The sequence below is a fragment of the Engystomops pustulosus genome, chromosome 2 (assembly GCF_040894005.1).
Source record: "Engystomops pustulosus chromosome 2, aEngPut4.maternal, whole genome shotgun sequence".
Lineage (NCBI taxonomy): Eukaryota > Metazoa > Chordata > Amphibia > Anura > Leptodactylidae > Engystomops > Engystomops pustulosus.
In genome coordinates this window covers 126,102,569-126,118,159 of record NC_092412.1, presented here as the reverse complement: position 1 = coordinate 126,118,159, position 15,591 = coordinate 126,102,569, and the positions used below count along the sequence as shown (strand labels likewise).

Here is a 15,591-nt window from a genome sequence, read left to right as displayed (position 1 = left end):
CTATTATCACGTGCCAATACATCTAGCATCCCAAAAATTTCTCAAGGTTGCGGTCCTCAACCCAGAAGGCATCATAAGTCATTTCCAGTACAAGGCACTTCCCTTCGGAATATCCTCAGCTCCCAGGACATTCTCGAAGATTATCATCGAAATAGTTGCCTTCTTAAGAACAAAAAGGATAATCATAATCCCATATCTGGACGATCTACTAATCGTGGCAAGATCCGAACAAGAGCTAATACATCACAGAGATTTCACAATTACCACCCTCAAACAGTTGGGTTGGATAATAAATTGGGAAAAATCTAATCTGAATCCCAGCAGGGTTATTACGTTCCTGGGGATTTCTCTAAATTCATCACTCCAGATGTCCTTCCTTCCTCAGGGAAAAGTATCAAAACTTTGTCAAGAAGTAGAATTATTTCAGAACAGAGTCAATTGTTCCATAAGAGATGTGATGAAGTTATTAGGCCAACTGACGGCATGTATCCAAGCAGTACAGTGGAGTCAGTTTCATACCCGCAGATTACAAAGTTGGCTCCTATCAGTATGGGACAAAGATCCGACTCATCTAGATTGGAAGATAGAGATCCCTGCAGAGGTCAAAGAAGCCTTAACCTGGTGGACACATCAAGAGAACCTGCAAAAAGGGATAGCCTGGCACCCATGGCCCTTGTGGTCACTCCAGACAGATGCAAGCCGGTCTGGATGGGGGGCAAATTTCGAAGGATCCCTTCTTCAAGGGAAATGGCCTCTATCCATACAAAACCGTTCTTCCAATTACCGGGAGTTGAGAGCAGTGTGGGAAGCCATGAAAGTCAGCGGAGATTTAATGAAATCCCATCATTTAAGAATATACTCAGACAATGTCACCACAGTGGCATATCTACACCACCAGGGGGGCACAAAGAATTTGGATCTTCTTCTTCTATCAGAAAAGATCTTCAGTTGGTCAGAACAGAACATATTATCCCTATCTGCAGTCCATCTGAAAGGAGAAGAAAACACGGTAGCAGACTACCTAAGCAGGAAGACCATCAACCAGAACGAATGGTGCCTGAACAACGAGATCTTCAAACATCTAACCCTAAAATGGGGTGTTCCAAAAATAGATCTATTCGCAACCCGCACAAATGCGAAGACAAAGTTTTTCTTCTCGCTAGACAATTCAACACCTATGAGCCAACTAGATGCGTTCAGACATCCCTGGAATGCGGCACTGATGTATGCCTTCCCACCAATACCAGTAATCTCCAGAGTGATTCAGAAGATCCAAAGAGAGAAGGCAAAAGTAATCATCGTAGTGCCCTACTGGCCAAAGAAGGTATGGTTTCCATCACTCAGGAGGCTATCTCTGGAAGAGCCTATTCACCTCCCTCCTCGTGCGGACCTACTATTCCAGGGACCACTTCTGCATCCAAATCCCCAGGCTCTCCAATTATCAGCATGGATCCTGAAAGGGAATTGCTAAAAACCAAGGGCTTGTCCCACAAGGTCATCTCCACCTTAAAGGCGAGTCGGAAACCTGTCACTCAGGCTATTTACTTCCGCATATGGAATAAGTTTGTAACATTCTGTGGACCTGAGATTCCTAACCAGAACTCTCCCAATATTTCCCAGGTATTGGATTTCCTCCAAGCAGGGTTTGACAAGGGCCTGAAGACTAGCTCTTTGAAGGTCCAGATATCTGCGTTGAGTGCCTTCTTCGATAGTCCTCTAGCGGATCACCAATGGGTAAGGAGATTTATAAGAGCTACTTCCCGACTAAAACCTACCGTAAGAATAGCTGTCCCAAGTTGGGACTTATCTGTTGTCTTAAATTATCTTACCGGTCCTCCATTTGAGCCATTAGACTCAAAAAATATTAAAGAGTTGACGCTCAAATTAACCTTTCTCATTGCCATAACATCAGCCAGGCGTCTAGGAGAAATCCAGGCATTATCTATCAAAGAACCATACCTGAAAGTATCTGAAGATAGAATAACATTAATGCTTGATAAAAATTTTATTCCCAAGGTATCCTCTAGCTTCCATCTAAGCCAGGAGATTATCTTACCTACATTCTGTCGAAATCCGAAAACTCCGAAGGAAGAAGAATGGCACTCTCTGGATGTCAGAAGGATTCTTCTCTTCTACCTAGAAACAACAAGGCAATGGCGAAGGGACTCAAATATCCTTCTACAATTTAGCGGGAGAAACAAAGGCACGAGAGCTTCAAAATCCTCTATAGCGAGATGGATCAAAACTGTCATTAAAAATGCTTATGTAGCTCAAAATATGTCTATACCTGAAACTATTAGAGCTCATTCCACACGGGCCATGGCAACCTCATGGGCCGAAAAAAGGGGAGCTTCCATTAATGAAATTTGTAGGGCAGCAACATGGTCTAGTCAAATGACGTTTGTAAAACACTATAGGTTAGACCTACAGAGTACAAAAGAACTAGCTTTTGGCAGAAAAGTACTTCAAGCTGTTGTCCCTCCCTGAAAAAAATTAATCTGTTATGTCTCCAAGTGGGGCCGTCATGGGGGACGCAATGGGAATTATTCTCACCGTTAATTCGGTTTCCATTAGTCCACCATGACGGCCCATATATATTCCCACCCATGTATATTATACTGTACTTATGGAAAAATTGTGTGTGATTTAACATACAATAAAAGAGTTGCATCCGCTGCCGGTGTAGTTATTTGGTAGTCACTGGAGTATGGATGCCGGGGGTGGGGTATTTAACTTCTCTGCTTCCTGTCCCTACAGAGGTCAAGGGGTCATCCTCCAAGTGGGGCCGTCATGGTGGACTAATGGAAACCGAATTAACGGTGAGAATAATTCCCATTTTCCCCTCCCTACCGTGTGCTGAAACTTCCTCTGCTGCAGTGATATTACATCGTGCAGAGGGGATCAGGGGGATGATGGGACAGTGTAACAGCCTGTGAAGCTATAGTACCGTGGGGCTCTGGTAACAACCCCAGAGCCCTTCTTGCTTATTGGCATAATTTTAAAAGTTGATTTTAGGAGGCCAGGTATAACAAATATAAGAAGATTACCACAGTCAGAGTGCCTGAATCTATGAGTGTGTCCCTGGTTTATCATGTTTGATTTTGATGGTAGATTTCCTATAGCTCTGTATTGAGCCATTCTTTTAGGTTTTCTTCTAGAAAATTAAAAATTAAATAGACAACTGATTTTAACTACTCTCCTTGTCAAGAGGTTGTGTTCTTGCACTTTTGGACTGTTATCACTTACTGTACATTGTTTCATACCCCACCTGGTAACACTCTGTACTTGCCTCAAGTTGCTTATAACTGTTTTTTGTTTTTGTATTTTATAGAGATGGCTTACTGAACAAAGGGCTCAGTGTCCCCATTGCAGGTATACTTCTAATAAACTGTGTTTTATAAGAGTGTGACAGTATGTAGTGGGAATATGTCAGCAGTAATGACCATGTGCCCTAGGAATATGTTAAATTATGCCATTTGGTTTATAGTAGCTGAACTGTGAACAGTGAGCTTTTTAATTCCGATTGGATAAGCTTCACCCTGAAGAGCTTTCTACTCTTTGCAATGAGCCAACCCCTCTGCTTTGAGTTAAGCTGTAGCAGGCTTGTGGTTGAAGATTACAACAGAACAGAGGTGCAGGGCTGTGGGGCAGATCGGTGCAGAATGCATAAGGTTCTACAGAACTTGCCCAAAGCCATTGTAGGAGCTGCAAACCTGGTTTTAAAGGGGTATTCTCATCTGGGCATTCACATTCTGTTTCATTAATCTGCTATATATAAACATTTCTTCAATTAGATGTTATTAAAAATAATTTACCTGTGTGAAGATAATTTCTCATAAATGTAATCATATGGTCCCTTAGAAACCAGACTGACTCCTTGGTTACAGCCACCTCTGCTGGAGTGATTGCACAAGGAAACAAAGTTTTGGTACATGAAATGTCCAGAAGTTCCTGTATATACTACAGCCATCCTGTAGTAACGATTGCTGAATCCAGGTGGTCAGGCAGGACTCGATAGTGCATGTTGCGCCACTGCTACCAAAATGTGAGGTGGTAGAATCCGAGGAAGCCATCTCATTTCTAAGGGATGACATGGCTAAATTTATGGGAAATTATCTTCACACAGGAACATTTCTTTTAATAACATCCAATTGAAGAAATGTTTACATGTGGCAAATGAATTGAAATAAATGTAAATGCCCAGATGGGAATACCCCTTTAAAGTTTTTACCATTCACAGTCCAGCTTCTAATAATGCACACAATGGTAACACAGATCTCCAAGGCCAATACCTAGCATTATCTTCAGTTTTACCAGGTCTAAACTGCTGGTAGACTTCCTTTTAACTCTTTGTATGTAAAAATCTGAGGCAGTTCTTTGGAACGGACATATTGCATGTTTGAAATCCATAATCCAATCTTCTCTACAGGAAGCATATTATTTTAAAAAGATTTTCAAGCCTGTTTATCATAGTTTATAAGAAAATGGCACAGCTGCTTTCCATGTAAAATGTCCGGAGATAATCTAATCATCCACTCTACCAGAACACATTTGATCATTTAGAATTTGTTTACAGAGAGTTCAGTTGCATCAAATCTTTTTCTAATGGGAAGAGTTAAAAAAAATCCAGTAGGAATCCAAAGATGCTCTGCTCCTGCCTTCTCTGTATCCACAGAAGCTAAATCTATAGTGGAGATCACTTGAGCAGAAAGTATAATATTATTTATTATACTATTATAAAAAAGCGATTTGGAGCCCCATCCATTTTTCACCCATTGAGGCTTCTGCGTCGGTATATAGCTCTTTGGGGGAGATTTATCATAAGTTTCTGAGGTAAAACTGTTCTAGTTGCCAATAGAAACCAATCAGAGATCAGCTTTAATTTTATAAACAGCTGTGGGAAAATGAAAGCTGTGCTCTGATTGGTTGCCATGTGCAACTAGAACAGTTCTGCTCTAAGAGACATGATAAATCTCCCCCTTTTTGTCTTTTACTCTTCCGGTTATAAATATTTGGAGAGACTTACCTAACTCTCTGCTGATGATCTTGATGTATTCTGATGAAGTTGAAGTATAGTTTTTCTTCAGACCTGTTTATTTTTTATCGAATTGGTATGGTGTTATTTGGGACTTGCACCTTTAATGTGTTGCTCCTCCAATAAAAGTTGATTGATCACTCAAAGGCTATGCAAAGCGGTAGCAGACAGCAGTGGATTGTAGAGCATTGTGCACATGAGCTGGGTGATGTAATCAGGAAAGGGCAGCAACCCGTAGACGCAAAAGGAGTGGTAGAAGTGCTGAGTGGGGCATGACGAAGGAGCCTGGAGGGGCTCTGGTAACACCTTACCAATCTATATAATCACCATAATGTATATGATATTCTGGCTGCGGTAGGGAACCGATCCTCTACTGGGCACTGATATAGCATAAAGGCAACCTTTCTTCAGCTAATAAAATTTTCTGTGCAGAAAAAAAAATTACATTTATTCTCTCCCTGGTAACCAGGCATAGAGTCTAGTGAGTCGAGGTGGGTGGATACATACACGGAATTCTGGCGGCTTGCTCACACCTCCTTGCCCTACGTCATCCGGCTGTCGGCTGAATTATAACACGTATGTTTACAGCTGCCATGCGCGGAAGCAGGAAGTTAAGCTAAGCAGTAAAGCGGCGCATGCGCAGTAGGCATTTGTGTTATGATTCAGCTGAAAGCCGGATGACTTGGGGAAAAGAGGTGTGAGCAAGCCACCAGAATTTCACGTATGTATCCGCCCACCTCGACTCGCTAGGAAACCAGGCAGAGAATAAATGTTTCTTTTTTCCTTTTCTGCGCAGCGATTTTATTAGCTGAAGAAAGCTTGCCCTTATGCTATAAGAACTCTATGGAAACCTGCCTGCAACTTAATTTTTTTCAAACAGCGGTGACAGTTCCCTTTAAATGGAAAACTTGTAGAAGAACTATATGTAAACAAAGAAAAAACTACCCAATGTAATCACACTCCTGGACTTCACATAAAAAAGATCTGCAACATATTACATGAACCAGCCAGCAGCACAATAAAAACAGTTTTGGATCAGTTACATTGCCAGATAACTGGGGTAGGTGAGGTCCCCGCGTGACGGGTTTCATCAAGGGTGCTTTTTGTGCACATTTTTCTATGTGGATTTTAGTAGTTTTTAATCCTGTATTACCAATAATGATTTATCTTTTCAAGGACTTTTAGCACATCTTTCTTTATATAATATGTTAAAAGTACAATACGTGTAGCTAAAAACAAGCCCTCCAAAATCTCTGAAAATAGAAAAATAAAAAGGTTAAGGCTTTTTGGTTAATTGGAAGTGAAAAACTAAACAACGCAGACTTTTTCAAAGGTTAATGGAGTCTACCATCTCCAGAATCACACCAGGCATCACACCAAACAAGCATTGTGTAGGCACCTTCTAAACCTTCCTGTTTAGTTTTAATGGAAGTCAGCTTTGGTACAAAGTGCCCAGGAATGTGGCCTCTCCCACTTGGGCACCCGTTTCCTTCCTTTCCTTTTTTTTTTTAACAATATTTTGTGGTATAGGCATTGTGGAAAGGTGAAAAAGGGTGCACCACCTATGATGACCCCATCTTGGGGTGCTAAGTAGCTTATTTTCAAATTACAGATAACTGGGAAATGGAAAATTTATAAATTGCCATACACTATGCCTGTTTTATGTGTAAGTGGTTTCAGAACTGTTATCCTCCGCTATAAACTGATGGATTTATTGCATGTTGATCTTCAGGTTATCGGTCACTAGATTCATTTCTAGGCCAGAGAAAAATACTGAGAAATGTTTGTGATTAAGACCAAGATTATCAACCTTTCTCCTCTTTTCTTTCTTTTTCAGAGCTCCCTTACAACTCAGGGAGTTGGTTAACTGTAGATGGGCAGAAGAAGTTACTCAAAGGCTTGACACACTACAGTTATGCAGCCTTAACAAGCATGAAGAAAATGAGAAGGACAAGTAAGTGAATGGGTTATGCTTTTGCTTTGTTTTTTTTATTTATTTTCCATTTGAGCTTTTTGACAGGAATGTATTAGGAGAGCTTACCAATGTGAAGATAAGTCATTTTGCAACCCAATATACAACTATCAATATTTTACAATTTCTAAAGAGAATAGGCAGGTCCATACAGGTCAACACATTCACCTACAGGAATAAAGTATTTAAAGGAAATCAACCACATAAATAACATAAAAACAACCTATTAATACTCACTTCCTTCTCCTCTTCACCTTGATCCTGCCACTATCCGTTGCTAAGCTTGACATGCCGGAATCGCCTAAAAAAGAAAGATGTCCGGTGCTCCAGACTTATTATGCATGCCCTTGCCTCTTCCTTCTCGTTTGACGTAGCCTCCATCTCTCAGCATGGAGGTGTGCATAATTGGCAGCCCATAACGCCGGACATCTTGTCCCCGCGCTCTGTGTGCTGCTAATTAAAACTTTCTTTTATTAGGTGAAGAGGAGCTGGGTGATTACTAAAAGATTTTGTTATGTTTTCTGTGTGGTTGATTTCCTTTGAATACTTTATTTCTGTAGGTGAATGTGTTTTCCTTATGGACCTACCTATTCTCCTGGCATGTCAAGCTTAGTGGTGGACAGCGTCAGGGTGAAGGTGAAGAGGAGCATACTGTAAGGAGTATTTTTATGGGTGAGGTTGGGAGCATGGGTGAGTTTTTTTGTGTTATCTACGGAGTTGATTTCCTTTAAACGGGTTGTCCATTTTCAGCAAATAATTTATATGGTTTGTGTAAAGAAAAGATATTGAATCTACTAATATACTTTCTGTAACAATTCTACAGGTTGCGTTCACAAACAGCCTTTGTATTGTATTTTTAAATGCAACTCAAATGCTGAGAGAAATACGCTTGCCCAGTGGCAGATGTGTTTCCTTTGAAACTCTTGTGATTGGGAACGGTGATCGAGCTAGACCCTCCCTTGCAGCATATGCTGTGTATGAACATGACTTTGCAGTTTTCTATATCTCTGCTTGCTGTCATTCAACAGGAAGATTCATTTTTACTTTGTATGGATCCAAACTGGTCCATGGTCATATGATGTCACACAGGTGCACGGCTCATTAGAACTGCCTAGTAATCAGAGCTCAGAGTTATAACGAGTCGTTTACCTGTGTGACATCACATGACCATGGGCTGGTTTGTATCCACAGCAAATAAACAGAAAAGCTTCCTGTTGAGTGACAGCATGCAGAGATCTAGATGTCGGCTTATGGCTCCCGATGCACTAATTGTGTACTTTCTTTGCTGCGCAGCACCACCCTATAAGATGGTTTTTCATAAAAAGTTGTAGAAAGAAGGAAATGGGTGTACCAGTAGATTTGGCTTTAGAGCATTTTTGATTAAATTTTTTCGTTTCCATATTTTAAAAAATATACAATTTATTAACTCTTGTGTACATTTTTCTACTGGTTTGCAGTCTTCAGAAGCCACATCTCCCTGCATCACCCACAGGGAGATAGGCAGGAAACGAAATAGGTTAACCTCAGGGTATCAACCGTTTTCAATTTCTCTGGCTAATCCCTTTAGTAAACATTAACTGCATCCAGAATACAATGCAGGTTTAGTGCACATGTCTTTGCTCAGTTATTGCTTTTACATATAGAAAGAAAAATGGCACTGAAATAATATGGGAAGGTGGGACGGTAAAGGTTCATCTTCCTGCATATTTTAATATCAATATTTTATATTGACCTGTTTTTTTTCAGATGTGAAAACCATCATGAAAAACTCAGTGTATTTTGTTGGACTTGTAAAATTTGCATCTGTCACCAATGTGCTCTCTGGGGAGGGATGGTAAGTCCAAGCATGCATGTGATGTGACTGGTAGGAAGTGGCTTTATATGGCTATATATGTGCTTGTCTGAAAACCTCATCCCACAGCAATAAGTATTATGGTAATATATGATTGATACCCAGCCCCCACTTTTCTGGTAAGGCTTTCTATTAGACTTTGCAATATGACTGCAGTTCTTTTTATCCATTCACTTATAGCAACATTGGTAAAGCTGTGTTAGGTCCAGTTTTTTTTAGAATGTTCCTTTGAAATATCTGTGGCAAAATCTATGGGAGATTGTCAGCTTTACTTGTGGGTAAAAAGAAAAGTCGCAATCTTTTCAGAGTGGTATCCAAGCATGATAGTCGGAATACATGCAGATTTGGTCAAATTCCACATCAGAAAGTATGTAATGGTATGTGATCCAGTGCTTCATTTATAAGAAAAATTTACACTTTGCACTGTACAAACTGATGAAAACTATCAAACATGCCAAAATTATACAGATTTGTTAAGTTTTTATGCCCTTTAAATACATTCCAAAAAAATGTATTTATATCACCATATTCTGACATCTGTACTTGCTGTATGGAGGTTTGTAAGGGTCTAACCATTTCATTGATGCCATTTGGTGCACCAAACAGCCTTTTGATAACTTTTTTTTTTTACAAATTTGGTGGCAAAATGGTGAAAAAGTGCTCTTTCCAGTTATGGTTGTCGTCATATGGGATAATTTTAATTGGGAATTTAGGTTAGTTGACCTGTTTAAGAAAGAATTGAATAGAACTGTAGTCTATCAAAGCCACCGTTATAACTATTACAAAATGCAGAGAGCTGACTTAAATTAAATTCTTTGAAGGGCATTTCCAAAATGAAGTTATTTTTTTGGGTATATCCGCTGTTCTGATATCTTGAGGACTTTTGAAAATGTTTACATATTCTATGAAACAGCTGTGGGGTTAAAATGACACTGTTGAGTGATTTAGCATCTCTTACATTTATTCCCTACACGCCACTCTCACAGTGGTTTTAGAACAATTCTATATGATTCACACATAGAAATATGTATACATGTATACTACGTGCAGTTGGCCTATGTATAGTGCAGTCTGGCACCCTCTGCACTGCTCCGACAGATAGCACCCCTTTATTTTTTTTTTGTTGCACCTTTAACATGGGATGTGTGATACACTTCTGTCGGATATTGCATGTTAAATCTGGTGGACGCTCCGACTGCGCAGCATAGCACTCCCTTCAGTGCAGAAATGAAGAATAGTGCAGCTGCGACACAATAGACCCTTCTTAAATACCCTATACCAGTGATGGTGAACCTATGGCACTGGTGCCAGAAGTGGCACTCAGGCCATCACCCCAGGACAGGACCAAATCCACCAAATCTTCCTGCAGTCCCAGGCAACTTAAGAGATGCTGCTTTCAGCGCTATTTTAAAGTGACACTTCATTGGGGATGGTGTGGACAAAACTGCAATACCTTTCAAGGTCCTCATTCTGGACCCACCATTCTTCCTCTACAGAGAGACCCTGGAGAGAAGCTACAACGAGAGTCTGAATTGCCCTCCTTCTTTCAACTGTATTGATGGCCTCAGGGGGCCGATACTATTGAAAGATGTGGAACAACAGGTAGCAATAAGTTACTGCTTAAAATGCCATGTTGGCACTTCACGGTAAATAAGTGTATTTTGGTAGTTTGGGCAGTCTGTCTCTAAAAGGTTCGCCATCACTGCCCTATACTGACACAAGTTCCCACTGGAGTGATGTAAAATTCCTATATAGCTGCTGTAGAATTCATGGATGCATGATTAGGCCCCATGTACTAAGAGGGTACAGCACAATTGTGTCCTCACTACTATGACCTGTTCTATGAATGTTGGAAGTGAAGTTTCTGCACATGTTATATGTTACTGAGGTTATATAGGAGTGTTCTCCAGATCTGACTTGCAGTGACTTGCAGTGACCGTTCGGCATAGTCATTCATTAAGAAGGAAATTCAAAACTAATAAACTTATGTTTAGTGATTAAAAGACTGTGTGTACTAATGCTCATGACATGGTTCATATTCCAGCATGGTGGACATACTTTCAAGCCATTGGCAGAAATTTATGAGCAGCATGTGACAAAAGTAAATGAAGAAGTGGCCAAACTTCGGCGGCGACTAATGGAATTAATAAGTCTTGTTCAGGAAGTGGTAAGAAATCGGTGTATTCCAGCAGTTTACTTATATATTGCAGAGTTTAGAATTGTCATGTCATCATTGTTTTGCTGTAAATACTTCTTTCATGGACTTGAAAAATAAAAATACTTCTCACCAAATGCTGGATAGTTTGTCCAAGCGATGCACAAATGTAAATAGCAGTGTAAGCAACAGTTTGTGTAAGGCCACATGTAAGAAAATCTTCCAGTATTTTCCTGTACTGTGAAAAGTAAAACTTTAAAATTCCATTCATATGTTGTGGTTTAGTATTATGTCATGTACAAGGAGGTCACTCACTCATTTTATTATATTTTATTTTAAATGTCTAACATGTAGAGGAGGTTATACAGATGTTAAGGTTTCCGCAGTCCATCATAAGCATGATGGCATGTGTAGATCAAGTCATCCTCATCTGTTCATTGGATAGTAAATGCCCCATTCTGTCTTGGTTGAAACTGGTAATTTGCATATAATTTACTGACCAAGACTAAATGTGCAAGCATGCATTTTTTTCTATAGTTTTTCTTATGTATTTGTTTATTATGAATTTTATTTATTATTGAATTGAGTTTAGTTAAACTTAATGTATTCATAATAAGTAAACTTTTAAGGTCAACTTCATAAATCAATAGTGCAGATGATAACTGTAAAATATTTACTTACACTTTTTTGTTAAGAAAAATAGTTTTGTCTGGTGTTCCAACCCCCCCACCTCCCCAAATACACGCAGGAAGTTTTATAAATAGATGATAGATGCAGGCCCTACCTGTTTTAAGAACGGTGGTCCACTGACCACTTTCCTGCAGCTGGGCTGAACAGAGTGTGCCCTGAGACTATATGTTCACTGTTCCCAATCAGTTGAATGGAGAGTGGCCATTATCCAAGACGAATGTAAGAGCTTTGTAAATATGTCACGAATAGTCTAGAAGAGAAAACCCCTTGAAGTATATTACAAAGTTTACTTTTATTGCCTGCACTATTCATTCCTTAAATAAATTAAAATGGCTCCAAAGCTCTTGTTGCATTTGTTTGTTCTGCAATTTATTTAAGATGAATGTGATTTTGTTGTAGGAACGGAACGTTGAGGCTGTACGAAGTGCTAAAGACGAACGGGTTCGAGAAATCCGCAACGCAGTAGAAATGATGATTGCCAGACTTGACACACAGCTCAAAAACAAGCTCATCACTCTTATGGGTATGCCAAGCGGACAAACTATGGAATTGTTGTATATTAGATTATTCATTCCTAAAACGTGATAAAAATGGACAGTATGGTGGAAGCCAAAAGGGATAGACATTGTGCTAAATATTTATTGTTTGAGATGCCATTGGGAGGTTTTTGATAAATGTCCCTTTACATTGTGGAGCATTAATCTATAGATAATGTAGTACTTTGGGTCAATATTGATCACTAACCATGTTCTCCACCAATATGTACTAAGTATATCTAGACAGGGAGAGAGAACTGTGTGAGTAGTGAGTGAACTTCAAATAAAAGCTATCAACCTGCGGGCTTGGATCAGAGTTTCAGTTTTTATCAGGTTACATCGACAGTATTTCTACTGAGGTGTCCACTGGGAAAAAAATGTTGCTTCTATGTTTTTATAGTTGTGATATAGCAGTTTCAGATCAATTTTCCCACTGTTCTGTGCACTGTAATGGCTTTCCCTTGCTAAAACTAACGGCATGGGCAGCAGTGATGTCTCGCCTGAATTGGAGAGATATGATGTTTCTCTACAGACACGTTTTGCTCAGGGGACTCAGCTCCTTTGTGGGGCCACACAGACACAACAGGACGGCAGCACACTGCACCTAGTCCCTTTAGCCAATGGGTGCTTTAGATTCCATTTACACAGTATGTAATATCTTGCAGCCATCCTCCTATTGGAGGTTTACTTCAGAAATATTTCAGCCATAAAACTGACAAAAGACACATGGCATATTAGAGCAGAGTTTTGCATTTACTTTTATTGTACTCCATTCTTTTATGGCTCTTTTGTGACCTTTAACTAGCTAGTTATATAACCATGATAAACACTTGTCCTCTCCTGGATTTTGATATTTACAAAACTAACAGACATTTTCATTGTGCAGTTGTGATACAGGCACCGTGCACTGTTACTATGTTTTTATTTTATTTATGTTATTTTAGGTCAGAAGACCTCACTAACGCAAGAAACTGAACTTCTGGAATCACTTTTGCAAGAAGTGGAGCATCAGGTAACTGGTACACCTCTGCTTCCATTTAGCGAAATGAGAGCCAAGCTGTAATTGGTTGGCCACTTTGTGTGCTTTGTAATGGGGGACAGTATTTTAGGTAACTTCATCAAATGGCTGTAGATGGAGGGTCATGTGATCCTAACTGTCCATGACCAGTCTGTGCATGCTCCACTTTCCAGTACCTTATGACAATAGTCAGTCAATCCCCTGTTGTGTTCTAGGGCAGCAACAGGCTAAGTTCTGAAAGAAGTGGATTTTGAAACTTCTCTTGTCACAGTGACAGGGCATGACCGTAAGGGGGACAGAATACTATTATAAAGTACTGAAAGGTCTAACATGCAGAGACTGGTCAAGGACAGTTGGAGATCACATGACTTTCCATCTCTGGGTGTTTTATTGACAGGAATTGCAGCTGATGAAAGACATTTTAAATCTAGAGGCTTCACTTTGTTTTCAGAAAATTTTGCAGAAAATTTAATAGATGTATATTGGTAACTTGCCTTATACCCCCCCCCCCCCTCCCCCACACACATTTAAAAAATGTAAAAAAAAAAAAAGTGTGGCCAACTCCTTTGCGTAACCTTTGCCTGGAATCCTATAAGTAGCTTATCCTTAGATCACACACCTTGATTGCTGGGTACTTCTGGAAGGGTTCCTACTCCATATATAGTCTTATAGATTTATATCTGGGGCTCAAACCCCTAATCATTGTAAGGTGACTTTCAAATTAAATGAGTCTGTGTCCAGCGCTGGAATTTGACTAACTTGAAGGAAAGACTAGACCTGTCCTTGCAGGAAGTTAGCAACAAGACTGATAAATTTATTGAGGGATGGACATTTATAGAAAACCATAAGGCACTTTACATAAGGCGTGTAATTAGGAAAGCAGCAATTATAATTGGGTGTTCTCACCCAGGAAATGTAACACTATTGGATGTAAGCACACAAAGGAGTCTAATACTATTGGCTACATGCAAATACTGAAACTTCACATAAACCAAATGTCCAGATGTCCACCTGGATACCTTCCACTAGGTGCTGCTAGTGAGCACTAAGTCTTTGTTCAGAGAGGGAAACACCCAAACTTAGTTAGCATTACACAAAGTTATGTGAAATAATGCTGAATCTTTAAAATGTCCGACAATACGTAAGATGTGTCTGAGTCCAGTGTAATATCTTTAACAATAGTTAAAGAGAGATCCAGGTATACATATAGTAAGTCAAAATGTCAATACATTTTTATTGCAGTGTACAAAATTGTGACGTTTTTGCCTTAACATCGGCTTTTTTTCAAACACTGCAACAAATAATAATCAAACCTGAAATAATGTACATACAAAATAAATACAAAGTCGTAAAAGTACATTTCACCTAATGGGTAGTATCAACCTATCACATTTTAGTATGAATCTGTTACAATGGTTGAATTCTGGACTGACAGTGTATGAACAAATCCAGTCTTATTGTCCTACAACCAGTTGTTTAAAATACATCCGTGGACAGATAGCTGATGCCTTCTGTGTTATATGGATTATATCATTCAATGATGCTTAATATATAGTATCTGAGGCACTATTGGAGAAAGTATCATGTAAACTGACTGCAAGTGAGCATAACCAGTGGATCAACACATCAGAATAGCCTGACCATGCAGAGGTCCCAGGCTTGCTGTGTGCTGCACTGTACTCGGAGACCAGTACCTGCAGGTTGGACGGCATGAAGACCACGCTCCTCCAGTGAGATCGGGGCAAGAAAGAACAAGTGGGTGTGTATGCCAATGATGTTTGACTATCTCTGTTCTGCATTTAGAGTCCATGGATTGGAAGTGTGCATAACGAAGTTCACTTATTGTCATCAATGGCCTGGATTATTTATGTAAAAGATGTGTGCTAGATTCAGCTATGTAAATATAGAATTGTTTCTGTGTGTACTGTTCTGTATAGAAAATGTATGATAAGTATATGCAAGCCAAGCATATAAGGGACTGGGCTACGAAATTAATCAACACCAGGGTCTTTGTAAGAATGTGCCAGTGGGCACAAATAATAGTCAAAACCCTACTCATGGTTGGATGATCTTTTTGTATAAAGGGAATCCTTCTCGTATCCCCTGTGCAGCATGGTATTGTGTGTGGTTGAAGGCTCTCCTGTATGACCATGTCACTCCGGTCTATAAAGCGTTGGGCCATTTCATTAATTCTCTGTTTTCTAACCTCTGGGTTACTAACCAGTTAGTTGAGTTTAGCAAACTGTGACCTAGGGATAGCATTTTTGGTAGCTGATGGATGATTGCTGGTGAAATGTTGGAGGCTATTTCTAAGGGGTTCTGTATAGATAGTG

At 39.7% G+C, this 15,591-nt stretch overlaps 2 protein-coding genes across 3 annotated transcripts in view; both read left to right on the top strand.

Annotated features, from left to right (window-relative positions):
• The window catches only part of TRIM37 (tripartite motif containing 37), a 78,962-nt gene that overhangs the window by 14,978 nt on the left and 48,393 nt on the right, over window positions 1-15,591 (top strand). For both annotated transcript variants that reach the window (XM_072136286.1, XM_072136285.1), the window contains exons 3-8: window positions 3,332-3,372; window positions 6,873-6,989; window positions 8,754-8,841; window positions 10,904-11,026; window positions 12,104-12,227; window positions 13,185-13,252. In XM_072136286.1, coding sequence (XP_071992387.1) covers window positions 3,332-3,372; window positions 6,873-6,989; window positions 8,754-8,841; window positions 10,904-11,026; window positions 12,104-12,227; window positions 13,185-13,252 — 561 coding nt within the window. The remainder of the gene's footprint in view (window positions 1-3,331; window positions 3,373-6,872; window positions 6,990-8,753; window positions 8,842-10,903; window positions 11,027-12,103; window positions 12,228-13,184; window positions 13,253-15,591) is intronic.
• Window positions 355-2,529, top strand: LOC140118411 (uncharacterized). The gene is made up of 2 exons (XM_072136284.1): window positions 355-1,734; window positions 2,017-2,529. The coding sequence occupies exons 1-2, from the start codon at window positions 484-486 to the stop codon at window positions 2,485-2,487; spliced, it is 1,722 nt and encodes a 573-aa protein (XP_071992385.1). The 5' UTR covers window positions 355-483; the 3' UTR covers window positions 2,488-2,529.